Source organism: Oncorhynchus mykiss, chromosome 2, assembly GCF_013265735.2.
Source record: "Oncorhynchus mykiss isolate Arlee chromosome 2, USDA_OmykA_1.1, whole genome shotgun sequence".
NCBI lineage: Eukaryota > Metazoa > Chordata > Actinopteri > Salmoniformes > Salmonidae > Oncorhynchus > Oncorhynchus mykiss.
The window spans coordinates 47,038,208-47,051,188 of NC_048566.1; the positions used below are offsets into that span (position 1 = coordinate 47,038,208).

At 40.2% G+C, this 12,981-nt stretch overlaps 1 protein-coding gene across 2 annotated transcripts in view; it reads right to left on the minus strand.

Moving 5' to 3' along the window:
• Positions 1 to 12,981, minus strand: part of si:dkeyp-19e1.3 (formin-like protein 5) — a 97,509-nt gene that overhangs the window by 5,199 nt on the left and 79,329 nt on the right. For both annotated transcript variants that reach the window (XM_021564121.2, XM_036949765.1), the window contains 5 exons: positions 11,475 to 11,523; positions 1,086 to 1,206; positions 831 to 925; positions 612 to 677; positions 366 to 465 (listed from right to left, as the gene is read on the minus strand). In XM_021564121.2, coding sequence (XP_021419796.2) covers positions 366 to 465; positions 612 to 677; positions 831 to 925; positions 1,086 to 1,206; positions 11,475 to 11,523 — 431 coding nt within the window. The remainder of the gene's footprint in view (positions 1 to 365; positions 466 to 611; positions 678 to 830; positions 926 to 1,085; positions 1,207 to 11,474; positions 11,524 to 12,981) is intronic.

Here is a 12,981-nt window from a genome sequence, read left to right on the forward strand (position 1 = left end):
GTAGCGTCATACTCAAGACTTCAGGCTGTAATCGCTTCCAAAAGTGCTTCAACAAAGTACTGAGTTAAGGGTCTGAATACTTATGTTAATATGATATTCTTGCAAACATTTCTAAAAACCTGTTTTTGCTTTGTCATAATGGGGTATTGTGTGTCGATTGACGAGGGGAAAAAACAATTTAATCAATTTCAGAAAAAGGCTGTACGTAACAAAATGAAGGGGTCTGAACATTTTGAATGCACTGTAAGTCAAGGGGTATGAAAACTTTCTGAAGGCACTGTAGTATGAACACCTCAACACATGACACAATTTAATTTGACCTCCAGTGTGTTGATTCTATCCTTCTCTGATGATGTTATACTCACTCTTGTGTATTTTGAGGGTGGTGTAGGCCATGGCTGTGAGTATCCTCTCTCCCTCTAGGATGTAGATGTCCCACAAGCGCAGGGTCAGGGTGAACGGGGTCTGTCGCAGAGACACACGTCAGGTCAGAGGAGACATTTTGAAACTCTTGTAAATAAACATTAAAAGATGTTTGGATATAGTATTTTGGGTCATTGGACATCAGGTGGCTAAATCTACAATAGGGGGGGTTCAAATTTATGACTCACCCTATCTATGAAGCACTGCAGGAACCATTTAGTGGTGTATATTCCGTTGGACATCTGCTCTCTGTCCTACAGTCAATAGAAGAGTGAAACAGAGTAATTATTTTAGTATACTTACAGCCCTGGCTTTCCAGAAAAAAAGAATATCTAACACAGATTAAGTACTGCCTTTCTGAAAAGAGTTGAATTTAGTGACAAACGCTAGGGAAATGCGTTTCTCACCAGGTGTTTCTTTAGCTTGGGGAGGAGCTTGGACAGGATCTGCTCGTGGTGGGCCTGGTAGCGCTGCAGCTTGGGGAACCCAGGGATGAAGAATCCTACCACACACATACAGGGACAAAAAGAGAGAGGATGCATAGTTAGGAGCCATGACAAGAATGTAAAACAAAAATGTAAACAAGGTCTATGACAGTAGTTCAGTAGCAACCTAACTAACTCCTCCTACATCCCTCGCTCTCCCTCTCCTCCCCTGCTCACCATGCATGGTGTGGTTGTTGTTTGTGAGGAGCTGGGACAAGGCCCAGAAGGCGTCCTCCTCGTTCAGGTACATGAGCAGGATGGCGGCGATCTGACTCATCCCCTGGCAGTAGCTCACCTCCTGGGGACAGGACAATAGAACTTTAAAAAATAGATCTTGGAAAGTGGATAGATCTTGGAAAGTGGAGGCGTCATAGAACGTCAAAAAGTTACATTGCTATAGACACCTTGCTGTTTTTGAGACAGCGTTGTATTTGCTAACAAAGAGATTTGGTTAATTAAGGCCGGCACCACAGGCAGTAAAGACATTTGTGACTCGATTTAGGAAACTAGGCGCATGTCGCAAGTCACGACTTCACAGGAGAGCCGTTTGAATGGAATTTTTTATTTCTTAATTTTTTAAAATTAAAATTCATATTTTGGCAGAAATGCCTTCTTGAACATTCCATGTGCCTTAATAACAAACTTGTATGCCACCTGTAAATATGAATAAAATTGTTAAATTACGAGTCGTGTTGGTTAAGCCACAGAAAAAGTTAGCAACCTTCCCACTAGCCATGATTGGCTGAGATGAGTGGGCTGGACATGCCGAGAGAGGAGTTTGGATTGGTCGGCCATAGAAGCTCATCAGTCTGTGTTGGTAATCCTGTCGAACGTGGCTTTAAAAAAAAATCTATTGTGTCGCTGCATAAGTGTGGCTCTCCACTTTCTGGAGGATCAAGTTCTGAAATCAGTGGAACTAGAGTATGATAGCTAAAGAGATGGAGAAAACAACTGTCTCTGGATTACATCTTCAAACTAAGGGAAACCGTGGCATAGCATTCCTGACTACGAGACGCGTCCATGCACAATGATGTATATAGGTAAGATAGCTAGCTACATTTTCAGATATTACACTTTTTCTAATTTTGACAGAAAGTGGTTTCATTTCAAGCTAAAGTGTACAGTTAGCTAGCTAGCTAACGATAGCTGGCTGGCTCCCTAGCTGATGTTATTATTAGTTTCCCAGAGCCGTTTGCTGTTCTAGTTAGAGCCTAATGTTAGCTAGCTAACATTGAAAATTGTTGGTTAGCTCCCAACACTGTGGCATTTTTGGCACTGTTCATTGTGGTTTAACTAGCTAACGTTAGCTGGCTGACACTGTTTATTGTTTAACTAGCTAATGTTGGCTGGCTGACTTGTTAGATAACATTACATGACGTGTGTACAACACCCGTTGAATATGACCGGTGTCAGTAAACGTCTGCAAAAAAGCGTAATGAAATTGTTGCCTGTAGAGCTGGTTAGGCTGTTTTCATGTTATCCAGAGGTAAACAAATCATCGGCCAGAGCGGAAAGTGTGCGCTTCGATAGCAAAACGAGATGGTGGGGCTAAAGCTTAGTTTAGTGTGAACATGGCTGAATGGTTGTAGACAAAGAAGAGCTCTTCACTAGATAGCAAAACAATCACAGGCGATTTTCTCAAAAGTGAGTTTACAAGTTGATCAACTTTCAAAGCAGAATTACTTTCCCATTGTTCCTCAAATGCAGTGTATGATATTCAATTTTGTAGCTTTGAGCCTCTACTTTTAAATAATGTAAAAAACACAATTTCAAATTTTGCTACCTAAGACCGAATCCAGGTGTTGAGTCATTTTTGCATAAAAAAACACCCTTGATTTTTCCCACATTTTGTTACGTTACAGCCTTATTTTAAAATGTATTAAATTATATTTTCCCCTCATCTACACACAATAGCCTACAATTGTATTAGCCTACTTTTGTATTTTGCAATTGTATTAGCCTATTCCAATATATGTCCTTCAGTGACGTTTATTCCCATAGTAATTCTTTATGGATCCATCCAGATGTGGTTAGAAAACAGCGCATGTGGTGGGCTATGCAAAGCGATTGGTGAAGTGACATGCCCTGCAAACACACATTAATACATTTAAAGTCCCTAAACTCAGCCGAGCATTAGGGTTCATCCGAGGGTTCTGACCTAACAACAGTAGTCAAGCACCCAAACTAACTGGCTAACGTTGGCTAGCTACTTCCAGAAACAAATGAGAGAACCGCTTACTTTGACCAATTTACTCGCCATAGCTGGTTAGGCTGTTTAAGTTATCCAGAACGTTGATGAGTGCAACTGTGCTTCTGGCAAACATTTTATTCTGATTTTTTTGCCAACGTTTACTGACACTGGACATATTCAACGGGTGTTTAGAGTTTGTAAATTTGTCAGTGAATCTGCGCACTGGCACACAGACGAGAGTGCTCTAAAATCGGTGGTGATAGCCAGAGCAAATATACCAGCTACGTCTATTGACAGTTGTCATAGTGACATCAAACATTATTTTGAAATAGTTACTTGCATAGTGGAGTCTTTTGTTTAGACATGTAGCTAGCCAGCTAAACAATGAATCCCAACTCATATTATTACTACCCTGCATGAATATACAGGTAGCTAACTAACCAGCTTCAACGTTAGCTAGCTAACATTAGGCTATAACTAGTAATGCAAATGGCTCTGAGATACAAATAATATTACTACACAGATCATACATGTAACGCTAGCTAGCTAACAGTACACTTTAGGTTGAAATGAAAACGACTTTGACAAAATTAGAAACGTGTAATATCTGAAAATGTAGCTAGCTAGCTTCTCCCTCTCTGTCACGGATGCCACAGTTGCCCTTAGTTTGAAGATGTAATCCGGAGACAAGTGTTTTATACAACAACCTTTGTGTGTTTTCTTTTCATATTTGCAATCAAATGCCGAAATGTACTCCATCTTCTTAGCTATCATAGTCTAATTCCATTGATTTCAAACCTCGGTCCTCCAGAAAGCAGAGAGCAACACTTATGCAGTTCTACGACATAATATCTTTCAAAAGAGCTGCGTTACCTACACATACTGACCAGCTCATATTATAGACAGAACCGTGCTAGACCAATCCGAACTCATCTCTCAGCATGTCATGTCCACTCATTATCTCAGCCAATCAGGGCTAGCAGGAAGGTTGCTGACTTTTTCCATGGCTAAACCAACTAGGCTCATAATTGAACAACTTTATTCATATTTACAGATGGCATACATGTTTGTTATTAAGGAACATGAAAGTTCACATATTCCAGAAGGCATTTCTGCCAAACATGATAAAATAAAGGTTTACGTTCAAATGGCGCTCCTGTGAAGTAGACGCACGACATACACATAGTTTCCTGAAACGATTCACATTTTTGTTACACTAAGTTTTTCATAAGAGAAACAACAGTTTTAGTAAGTAATAAGCTACAGTCCAGTTACAAGTACTTTTTTTTGTGGGTGCAGGAACAGCAATTCTTACACTATTGTTCTAAATTCAATCACTCTTCTTCATCCTCATCATTCAGTTCATTCAAATTCAATTGTAATACATTTTGTCCCAGTTTTGCATGTGCTCCAAAGGGATAACTTGAAATAACATGATATACAGTTGGTTAAGAAAATCATCAAAATAAAAATGTGATTATTTATTAGCCTATTGGATATCAGTATTTTAGGCACATGTTAATTAGGCCTCATGTAAATCAGTCAAAAGCTCAAGAGATACTGTTTGCATGACAACAGGTACTGTTAGATTACAATATAATTTATCTGTCAGTTTGGAACAACATTTCCTTTATGAGTAGTGAGTGATCCTAGGGTGGCAACACACACATTCTAAGTGATTTCAATTCTGATTGTTTAATACTGTTCAATTAAACTTCAACCATACAAATTTCCTAATTTCCTGCACTCAAATGCAGTGATGGAAAAAGTACACAATTGTCAATTATTCAAGTAAAAGTCATCCAGTAAAATACTACTTGAGGTAAAAGTCTGATGAAAGTATTTGGTTTTAAATATACTTAAGTATCAAAAGTAAATGGAATTGATCAAATGTACTTAAGCATCAAAAGTATAAATCATTTAATATTCCTTATATTAAGCAAACCAGATGGCACCATTTTTTTTTTACGGATAGCCAGGGGCACACTCCAACACTCAGACATAATTTACAAACAAAGCACGTGTTTAGTGAGTCCTCCAGATCAGAGGCAGTAGACGACCAGGGATGTTCTCTTGACAAGTGCGGGAATTGGACTATTTACTTTTAGGTGTCAGGGAAAAATGTATGGAGTAAAAAGTACAGCATTTTCTTTAGGAATGTAGTGAAGTAAAAATAAAGTAAAGCACAGATGCCCAAAAAATATATACTTTACACCACTGCTCAATTGAGATAATTTCCACACTGCCACGTAGGACTGCACAATATGGGCAAATAATCTAGGACTTATTTTTAACCAAATGTTGTAATTGCGATTTGACTTGCGAATTAGAGCAAATAGAATGACTATTCTAATTCTATAGTTAGAATATAATAGTAGGCACTTTGAATACAGTGTTGTTTGACATGACAACAAATGAAAATGCCAGGGAGGAATATTGTGACAGGGTAGGAACTAAAGTGTTCATAAGTGTTTCCTAGGGGACCCTATAAGCATGTTGAATGTTTTCTCTTAGCTACTTCATCTAGCTAACATTCTTGCTTCATGTAGCTAACATACATCAATAAGGGATCAGATTTCACCTGGTCAGTATATAGTACGTCATGGAAAGAGCAGGTGTTGCTAATATTTTGTACATTCAATGTACAAAGATGGTGATTGGGTCTAAAAGAGGCATTTGATAGTCTACATTTAGTGTTTTCTTTAACTGCCATTTCCAGAAAGTCAGACACTTCTGACACGCTAACACATTTTCTTCAGCTTCAGAAGCTTCTGCATTCACCTAATTTTGTGTAGTTATCCTTAGATATACAGTGGGGGAAAAAAGTATTTAGTCAGCCACCAATTGTGCAAGTTCTCCCACTTAAAAAGATGAGGCCTGTAATTTTCATCATAGGTACACTTCAACTATGACAGACAAAATTTGAAAAAAATACATAAAATCACATTGTAGGATTTTTTATGAATTTATTTGCAAATGATGGTGGAAAATAAGGAATGAGCTCCGTCGGGTCTTTAAAAAAAAATGGCAGGTGGGGAAACTAAACCTATTGCGTGATATTGAGAGATGTCGTGTGGGAAAATGGCTTTTTTCACTCGATCCATCCAACTGATCATCTTACCATCTCTAAAATGTAAATTAAACACTAAAGAGTTTATATAATGTGTCATTACATTCCTATTTGAAGGTTTGTGTCGATTTTGAATCGGGTTTTTAGGGCAGTGCTAAAGTGTTCTTCAGAAGTAAACAGCAGCTTTTTAGAGTCATGATAGCTTGCAGTGATGACGCAAAAAACTGACTAGGTATCAGAGAGAAGTGCTACACCTGGTGGAGAGGCTGTAAGACAGAATTAGTTGCTTTATGCGAGCTGTACGTTACGCCATGACACGTCACAATGTAACGTACAGCGTCGGAGGGGTCAGTTTTTTCAACTTTTCTCCAATAGTATAGAGCCATTACCATGTCAATCAACGCTTGAATAGAAACGTAGTTCACACCCCAGATTTTGATGTCAACACAGTCGCTACAGTCCCATTAGTTTTTGCAGCCTCGTTTGAATGTCGCGGTTGCGCACAATTGTACGGAATGGGGTTAGCGTACGTTAATGTGTTATAACTTGAGGAATGGTAAGGAGTCGTAACGTTATACCAGTTAATACTATAGCGAATTGGTTAGGTTACTAATGTTAGCTCATCTGATGATGTAACTTTAGCTAGCTACAGTTAGCTGTATGACTTTATTAGCCAGCTAATTTCACACCATAAACTCAATTATTTTGATCAGTTAAGTTGGCAAATGCTGCTCAACATTTCTCTGGCTAGCTAATGGAGAAGTCGATCCAGCTCGCAAGATAACGTTACTTAACAATCCTAACACTACTTCCACCACACTTTTCCCCTTACCTCAAACTTTCCTAATGCCAGTTGTTTTTTGGTTACAGCTCATGAAGTACGCTTCACCACCTTCTCAGCCCTGTCGCCGAGGTCAGGCTTCTCACCTACAGTACCTCTTCATTATCTTTCAGGGGATGCGCTGCTGTAAATAGCAAACTGCTTTCCTACTCTCTGCAGTCTTTCCAGAGCATGCACTGATGCTGTAACCAGCAAATTGGTTGTCTCTTCAGCCGTGTGCTGCATTCAGCTGTTATGTGAACGATTGGTTGAGCGTTGGATACAGCCAGTATTGCTCCAAACGCGCATCACTCGTACGCTTACAACCACTGTGATCCAAGCCCCCCCAAACTCTGGATTCAAAACGGTGAATTTTGCTGAAAGGTGACTAGTTTGCATCCCCGATGTCTGTACCAATCAGAAAATAACCAAGTAACCATAATACTCCGATCCTCTCCATTCAGTTCTTTCTCTATCCGTGTGGACCACTGCCTGTCTCCATCCCAGGGAAATGTTGTGATTTGGCAGAAGCATGGCTAGCACCATTCTGCTCTTGTAAATATGGTTGTAAAGAAGTGAATGCTCCCTGATAAAGCCTTCTAAGAGACAGTCACCTAAAGTTAAAACTACGGCAATCAATAGAGCATTCTAATAGGAAATACAGTACAAGTACTAAATGCTAAGATGCAATTCACATTATAAAACCAAGACTACAGAGAGAGACAGACATTATTACAAGATATGTAGCATCACCGCTAGTTGCTAAATCACTCAGACCTCCATTGCAAGGTAGCCAAGTGGCTTGGCTATTGGGTTGTGTGTGGTTTTGGACTAGGGATAATACTCTCACATCGATTTTGTACTGCATTCCCTATCCAGGCATCTGTTGAGCTTGGATGTGACGGATTCTGGGTTCTGATGCCTAAACTTGGATTAGTGTTAATTATCAGGTATTGTATTGAAAAATGTAGTGGTATGCTCTACAGCAGATATTCGCAAACAGGGGTACGCGCAATGCCGTCGAGGGTATGCCAAATAAAAATGTGATTCACTTTTAAAGATAGAATAATATATTTTTTACACTTTTTTCCCCCCTTCACATTTTCAAACAGTCCATTTATATTTTCCAACGGGGCTATACACTTGGGTGAGTTTTTTCTCTCACCCGAATAGCCTCATTTCACTGCCCAAAATTTAATTAAACCATCTAGTGTTCAGCAAAATAAAAACAATGTCAAATACAGGTAGCCTAGTCAAATAATGAACATCCAAATATTGACACGTTTTTAAATTTTATTGAGAGACGAGCTTAAAGTTTTCTTTACAGACCATAATTTTCACTTTTCTGACCGCTTGTATGATGGCGAGTTTCTCACACGACTGGCCTATCTGGGTGATATTTCTTCTCACCTGAATGATCTGAATCTAGGATTACAGGGACTCTCCACAACTACATTCAATGTGCGGGACAACATTGAGGTTATGACTAAAAAGTTGGAACTCTTCTGTCTGCATTAACAAAGACAGCACACAGGTCTTTCTGTCAGTGTATTATTTTTTTGTGTGCAAATGAACTCAAGCTTACGGACAATGTCAAATGTGACATAGTGAAGCACCTGAGTGAGTTGGGTGCACAATTACGCAGTTACTTTCCCGAAAAGGATGACACAAACAAATGTATTCATTATTCCTTTCATGCCCTGCCTCCAGTCCACTTAACGATATCTGAACATGAGAGCCTCATCGAAATTTCAACAAGCGGCTCTGTGAAAATTTAATTTAATCAGAAGCCACTGCCAGATTTCTGGATTGGTCTGCACTCAGAGTATCCTGCCTTGGCAAATCACTCTGTTAATATGCTGATGCCCTTTGCAACCACATATTTATGTGAGTGGATTCTCAGCCCTCACTAGCATGAAAACTAAATAAATACAGTCACAGACTGTGTGTGGAAAATGGATTTAAGACAGACTTTCCAATTCAACCCAACATTGCAGAGCTCAGCTTCCCATGAGCTGGGTTGTGACAAAACTCACACTCATTCTTATGTTTAATAAAAATATATTGTATAGTGTGTGTGTGGCAGGCTTACAATGATGGCAAAAAACAACATTTGAGAGTGCACTGACACTAGTGCTAGAGGGGGTACGCAGCTAGAGGTTGAACATTGCAAGGGGTACGTACGGGACTATAAAAAGTTTGGGAACCACTGGTCTAGATGGTCTACACCAGAAAGTTAATTGGTTATCTTTACGATGAATGTATATGGTGGAAGCAATTAACATTGGAATGTACTGAGTGAAGGAAAGATAAATCACATGTTGGCAGGCACTGATAAGGTTGAAGAGCTGTGGATTAGTGAGGAAGGGGGTTGAGGTCAGATCACCTTAAGGGAGAAGGAACCGTTTGTGGCCCATATCTATTAACTTCCTGCATAGTAATATGTTTAGAGAGAAGGAGGAGACTCCACCCAAATTGGGGTATATATACTACCACTACTGTGAATGTCTTTTGTCTTATGCAGCTTTATCGACCCAAAGGGTGAAAAAACTTGGTTTGAGCTTTATTAAGCTTCCAGTTAGCGCGGCGAGCATGGTTCACCACGATTTGCAGTCGAACTAGAGATTCTGAATCAGTGAAACAGGAGCCGGGACCAGAAACAAGGTAGGCACAGTTTCTACACCTGTTATCACTAATTCTGACATTTTTATTTACTTATTTAACCTTTATTTAACCAGGTAGGCAAGTTGAGAACAAGTTCTCATTTACAATTGTGACCTGGCCAAGATAAAGCAAAGCAGTTCGACACGTACAACGACACAGAGTTACACATGGAGTAAAACACACACACAGTCAATTATACAGTATAAACAAGTCTATATATGATGTGGGCAAAAAAGGTGAGATAAGGGAGGTAAAGGCAAAAAAAAAAGGCCATGGTGGAAAAGTAAATACAATATAGCAAGTAAAACACTGGAATGGTAGATTTGCAGTGGAAGAATGTGCAAAGTAGAAATAAAAATGGGGTGCAAAGGAGAAAAATAAATAAATAAATAAAATAAATACAGTAGGGAAAGAGGTAGTTGTTTGGGCTAAAGGTGGGCTATGTACAGGTGCAGTAATCTGTGAGCTGCTCTGACAGCTGGTGCATAAAGCTAGTGAGGGAGAGAAGTGTTTCCAGTTTCAGAGATTTTTGTAGTTCGTTCCAGTCGTTGGCAGCAGAGAACTGGAAGGAGAGGCGGCCAAAGAAAGAATTGGTTTTGGGCGTGACCAGAGAGATATACCTGCTGGAGCACGTGCTACAGGTGGGTGATGGTCAGTTTTACAAGGGTATGTTTGGCAGCATAAGTGAAGGATGCTTTGTTGCCAAAATAGGAAGCCAATTCTAGATTTAGCTTTGGATTGGAGATGTTTGATGTGGATCTGGAAGGAGAGGAAGACCCTTCCTAGAGCTGTCCGCCCGGCCAAACTGAGCAATCGGGGAAGAAGGGAGGTGACCAAGAACCTGATGTTCACTCTGACAGAGCTCCAGAGTTCCTCTGTGGAGATGGGAGAACCTTCCAGAAGGACAACCATCTCTGCAGCACTCCACCAATCAGGCCTTTATGGTCAGACAGAAGCCACTCCTCAGTAAAAGGCACGATAGCCCGCTTGTTGTTTTCCAAAGGGCACCTAAAACCCTCTCAGACCATGAGAAACAAGATTCTCTGGTCTGACCAAACCAAGATTGAACTCTTTGGCCTGAATGCAAAGCATCATATCTGGACAAAACCTGCTACCATCCCTACGGTGAAGCATTGTGGTTGCAACATGTTGTGCAGATGTTTTTCAGCGGCAGCGACTGGGAGACTAGTCAGGATCGAGGCAAAGATGAACAGAGCAAAATACAGAAAGATCCTTGACAAAATCCTGCTCCTCAGACTGGGGGGAACGTTCACCTACCAACAGGAACAACAACCCTAAGCACAAAGCAAAGACAACGCAGTAGTGGCTTCCCAACAAGTTTCTGTATGTCCTAGAGTGGCTCAGGCAGAGGCTGGACTTAAACCTGATCAAACATCTCTGGAAAGACCTGAAAATAGCTGTGCAGCAATGCTCCCCATCCAACCTGACAGAGCTTGAGAGGATCTGCAGAGAATGGGAGAAACAGGTGTGCCAAGCTTGTAGCGTCCTACCCAAGAAGACTCAAGACTGTAATCGCTGCCAAATGTGCTGCAACAAACGGAGTAAAGGGTCTGAATACTTACGTAAATGTAATGTTTATTTATTTTATTTTGTATTACTTTTCAAACATTTCTAAAAATCTGTTTTAGCTTTGTCATTATGGTGTATTGTGTGTAGATTGATGAGGGAAAAAACAATTTAATCAATTTTAGAATAAGGCTGTAACATAAGAAAATGTGGAAAAAGTCAAGGGGTTTGAATATTTTCCGTTGACACTGTATGAGTACACACAGACATGACATAGGTACCACACACACTCACCGTATTGTATACGGAGTAGGCCGCTAGCACATGGAACAGGGCCTGCTGCCTGTGAAGAGAGAAAGAACACTTACAACCATCTCATTGACACCTTTCACACACAGTATCGTTGCCAGTTGTCAGAATGGTAACATAACACTCAAAAAAGGATGAATGAAGGCTCAAGTACAATGGCAATTGTACTGTGTGTGAAATATGACATTCTTTGGAACTAAGCTTGTCTTTAACTATAATAGAAATCATAACCAAAGCAACTGAAGCGGAGAGATGGTGTCTCTTATTCAAAACGTGCATTTTCTCAAGACCGACCACACCAGGAACGATTACTCATGCATAAACCATCTACCCCTCCCACCCACATCCTCTTCCCCCACCCTGCCCCTACATGATCTCCATTAATGAGGATGCATCCCAAATGGCACCCTATTCCCCATTTATAGTACACTACATAGGGAAAAGGGTGCCATTTGGGAATAAGCTTTAGCCCCTCACAGGCAGATTTATAATGAACTAAACTAGAGTGAAAAGACTTTGGCAGCGACCGCCAGTCTCTGAAACGCAGGGATGTAGTCGAACTGTGTACTGTACTTTGTATCCATGTGGATGTCAAGGACATTCCTCTCTATTCCTCTAAGTACTAAACTCCTACTGGTATCTACTACTGCCCTGACCCTATGCATCAAATCAATGATAAAGTGTTAAAGGTCAACTGCCCTTGAAAACGGCCCATGTGGCATTGATATGAGTCAGAAACATTTATTCTCGTGTCAAAATTGGGTAACTAGGATAATTTTGCTTATTAATTCAGTCTCATCCAAAACACAGTTTTGTAAGTTAGTTCGTCATGACTTACGGGATGTTTGGTTTGGTTATGGCTTACTTACATGCCCACCTTTGCCAATGATACCCATTTGCCCAGAGACAAAAACCATTGTGATCCGCCCCCAGCTGCTATGTGGATATTTGTAGTCAAGTCTGTATAGGGGAGCAACGCATGTTAAGTTCATGTTTTAAGTATCCCTATATTTCTGTTATTATGGTGCTATCAGTCTGTTATTAGTACACCTGCGCGGTAGTCTCCATTGAGATGGACCAGGCCTGAGTGTGATGTCAACTATGTACTGTGGAAATACGGTGAAGTAAACTATGTTAAACTGGAACCTAGTCGATGTGTCATTTTGAGGTATCATTGGTAGCAGAGGATGGCTAATATCTACAATGAAGAGGTCATGTAATCTGGGCTGGGTTACTTATCTGGATGAGAAAAAGCTAGCACTTGCGGTGGTATTATCGCTGGAAGGAAGAGCGAGAGAGACAGCACTAGAAATATCCCTGGAGGATTTGAAGGATGACAGTATGGGAGCTTATCAGAGCACTGGATTCTGTGTTTCGTAAAGAAGAGAAAGACCATGCCTACGAGGCATATTCAAACTTTGACAGTGTTCCTAGAGACATTTTGATTGCAATGACAGACTACATAATTGATTTCAAAATGAGGTACAATAGG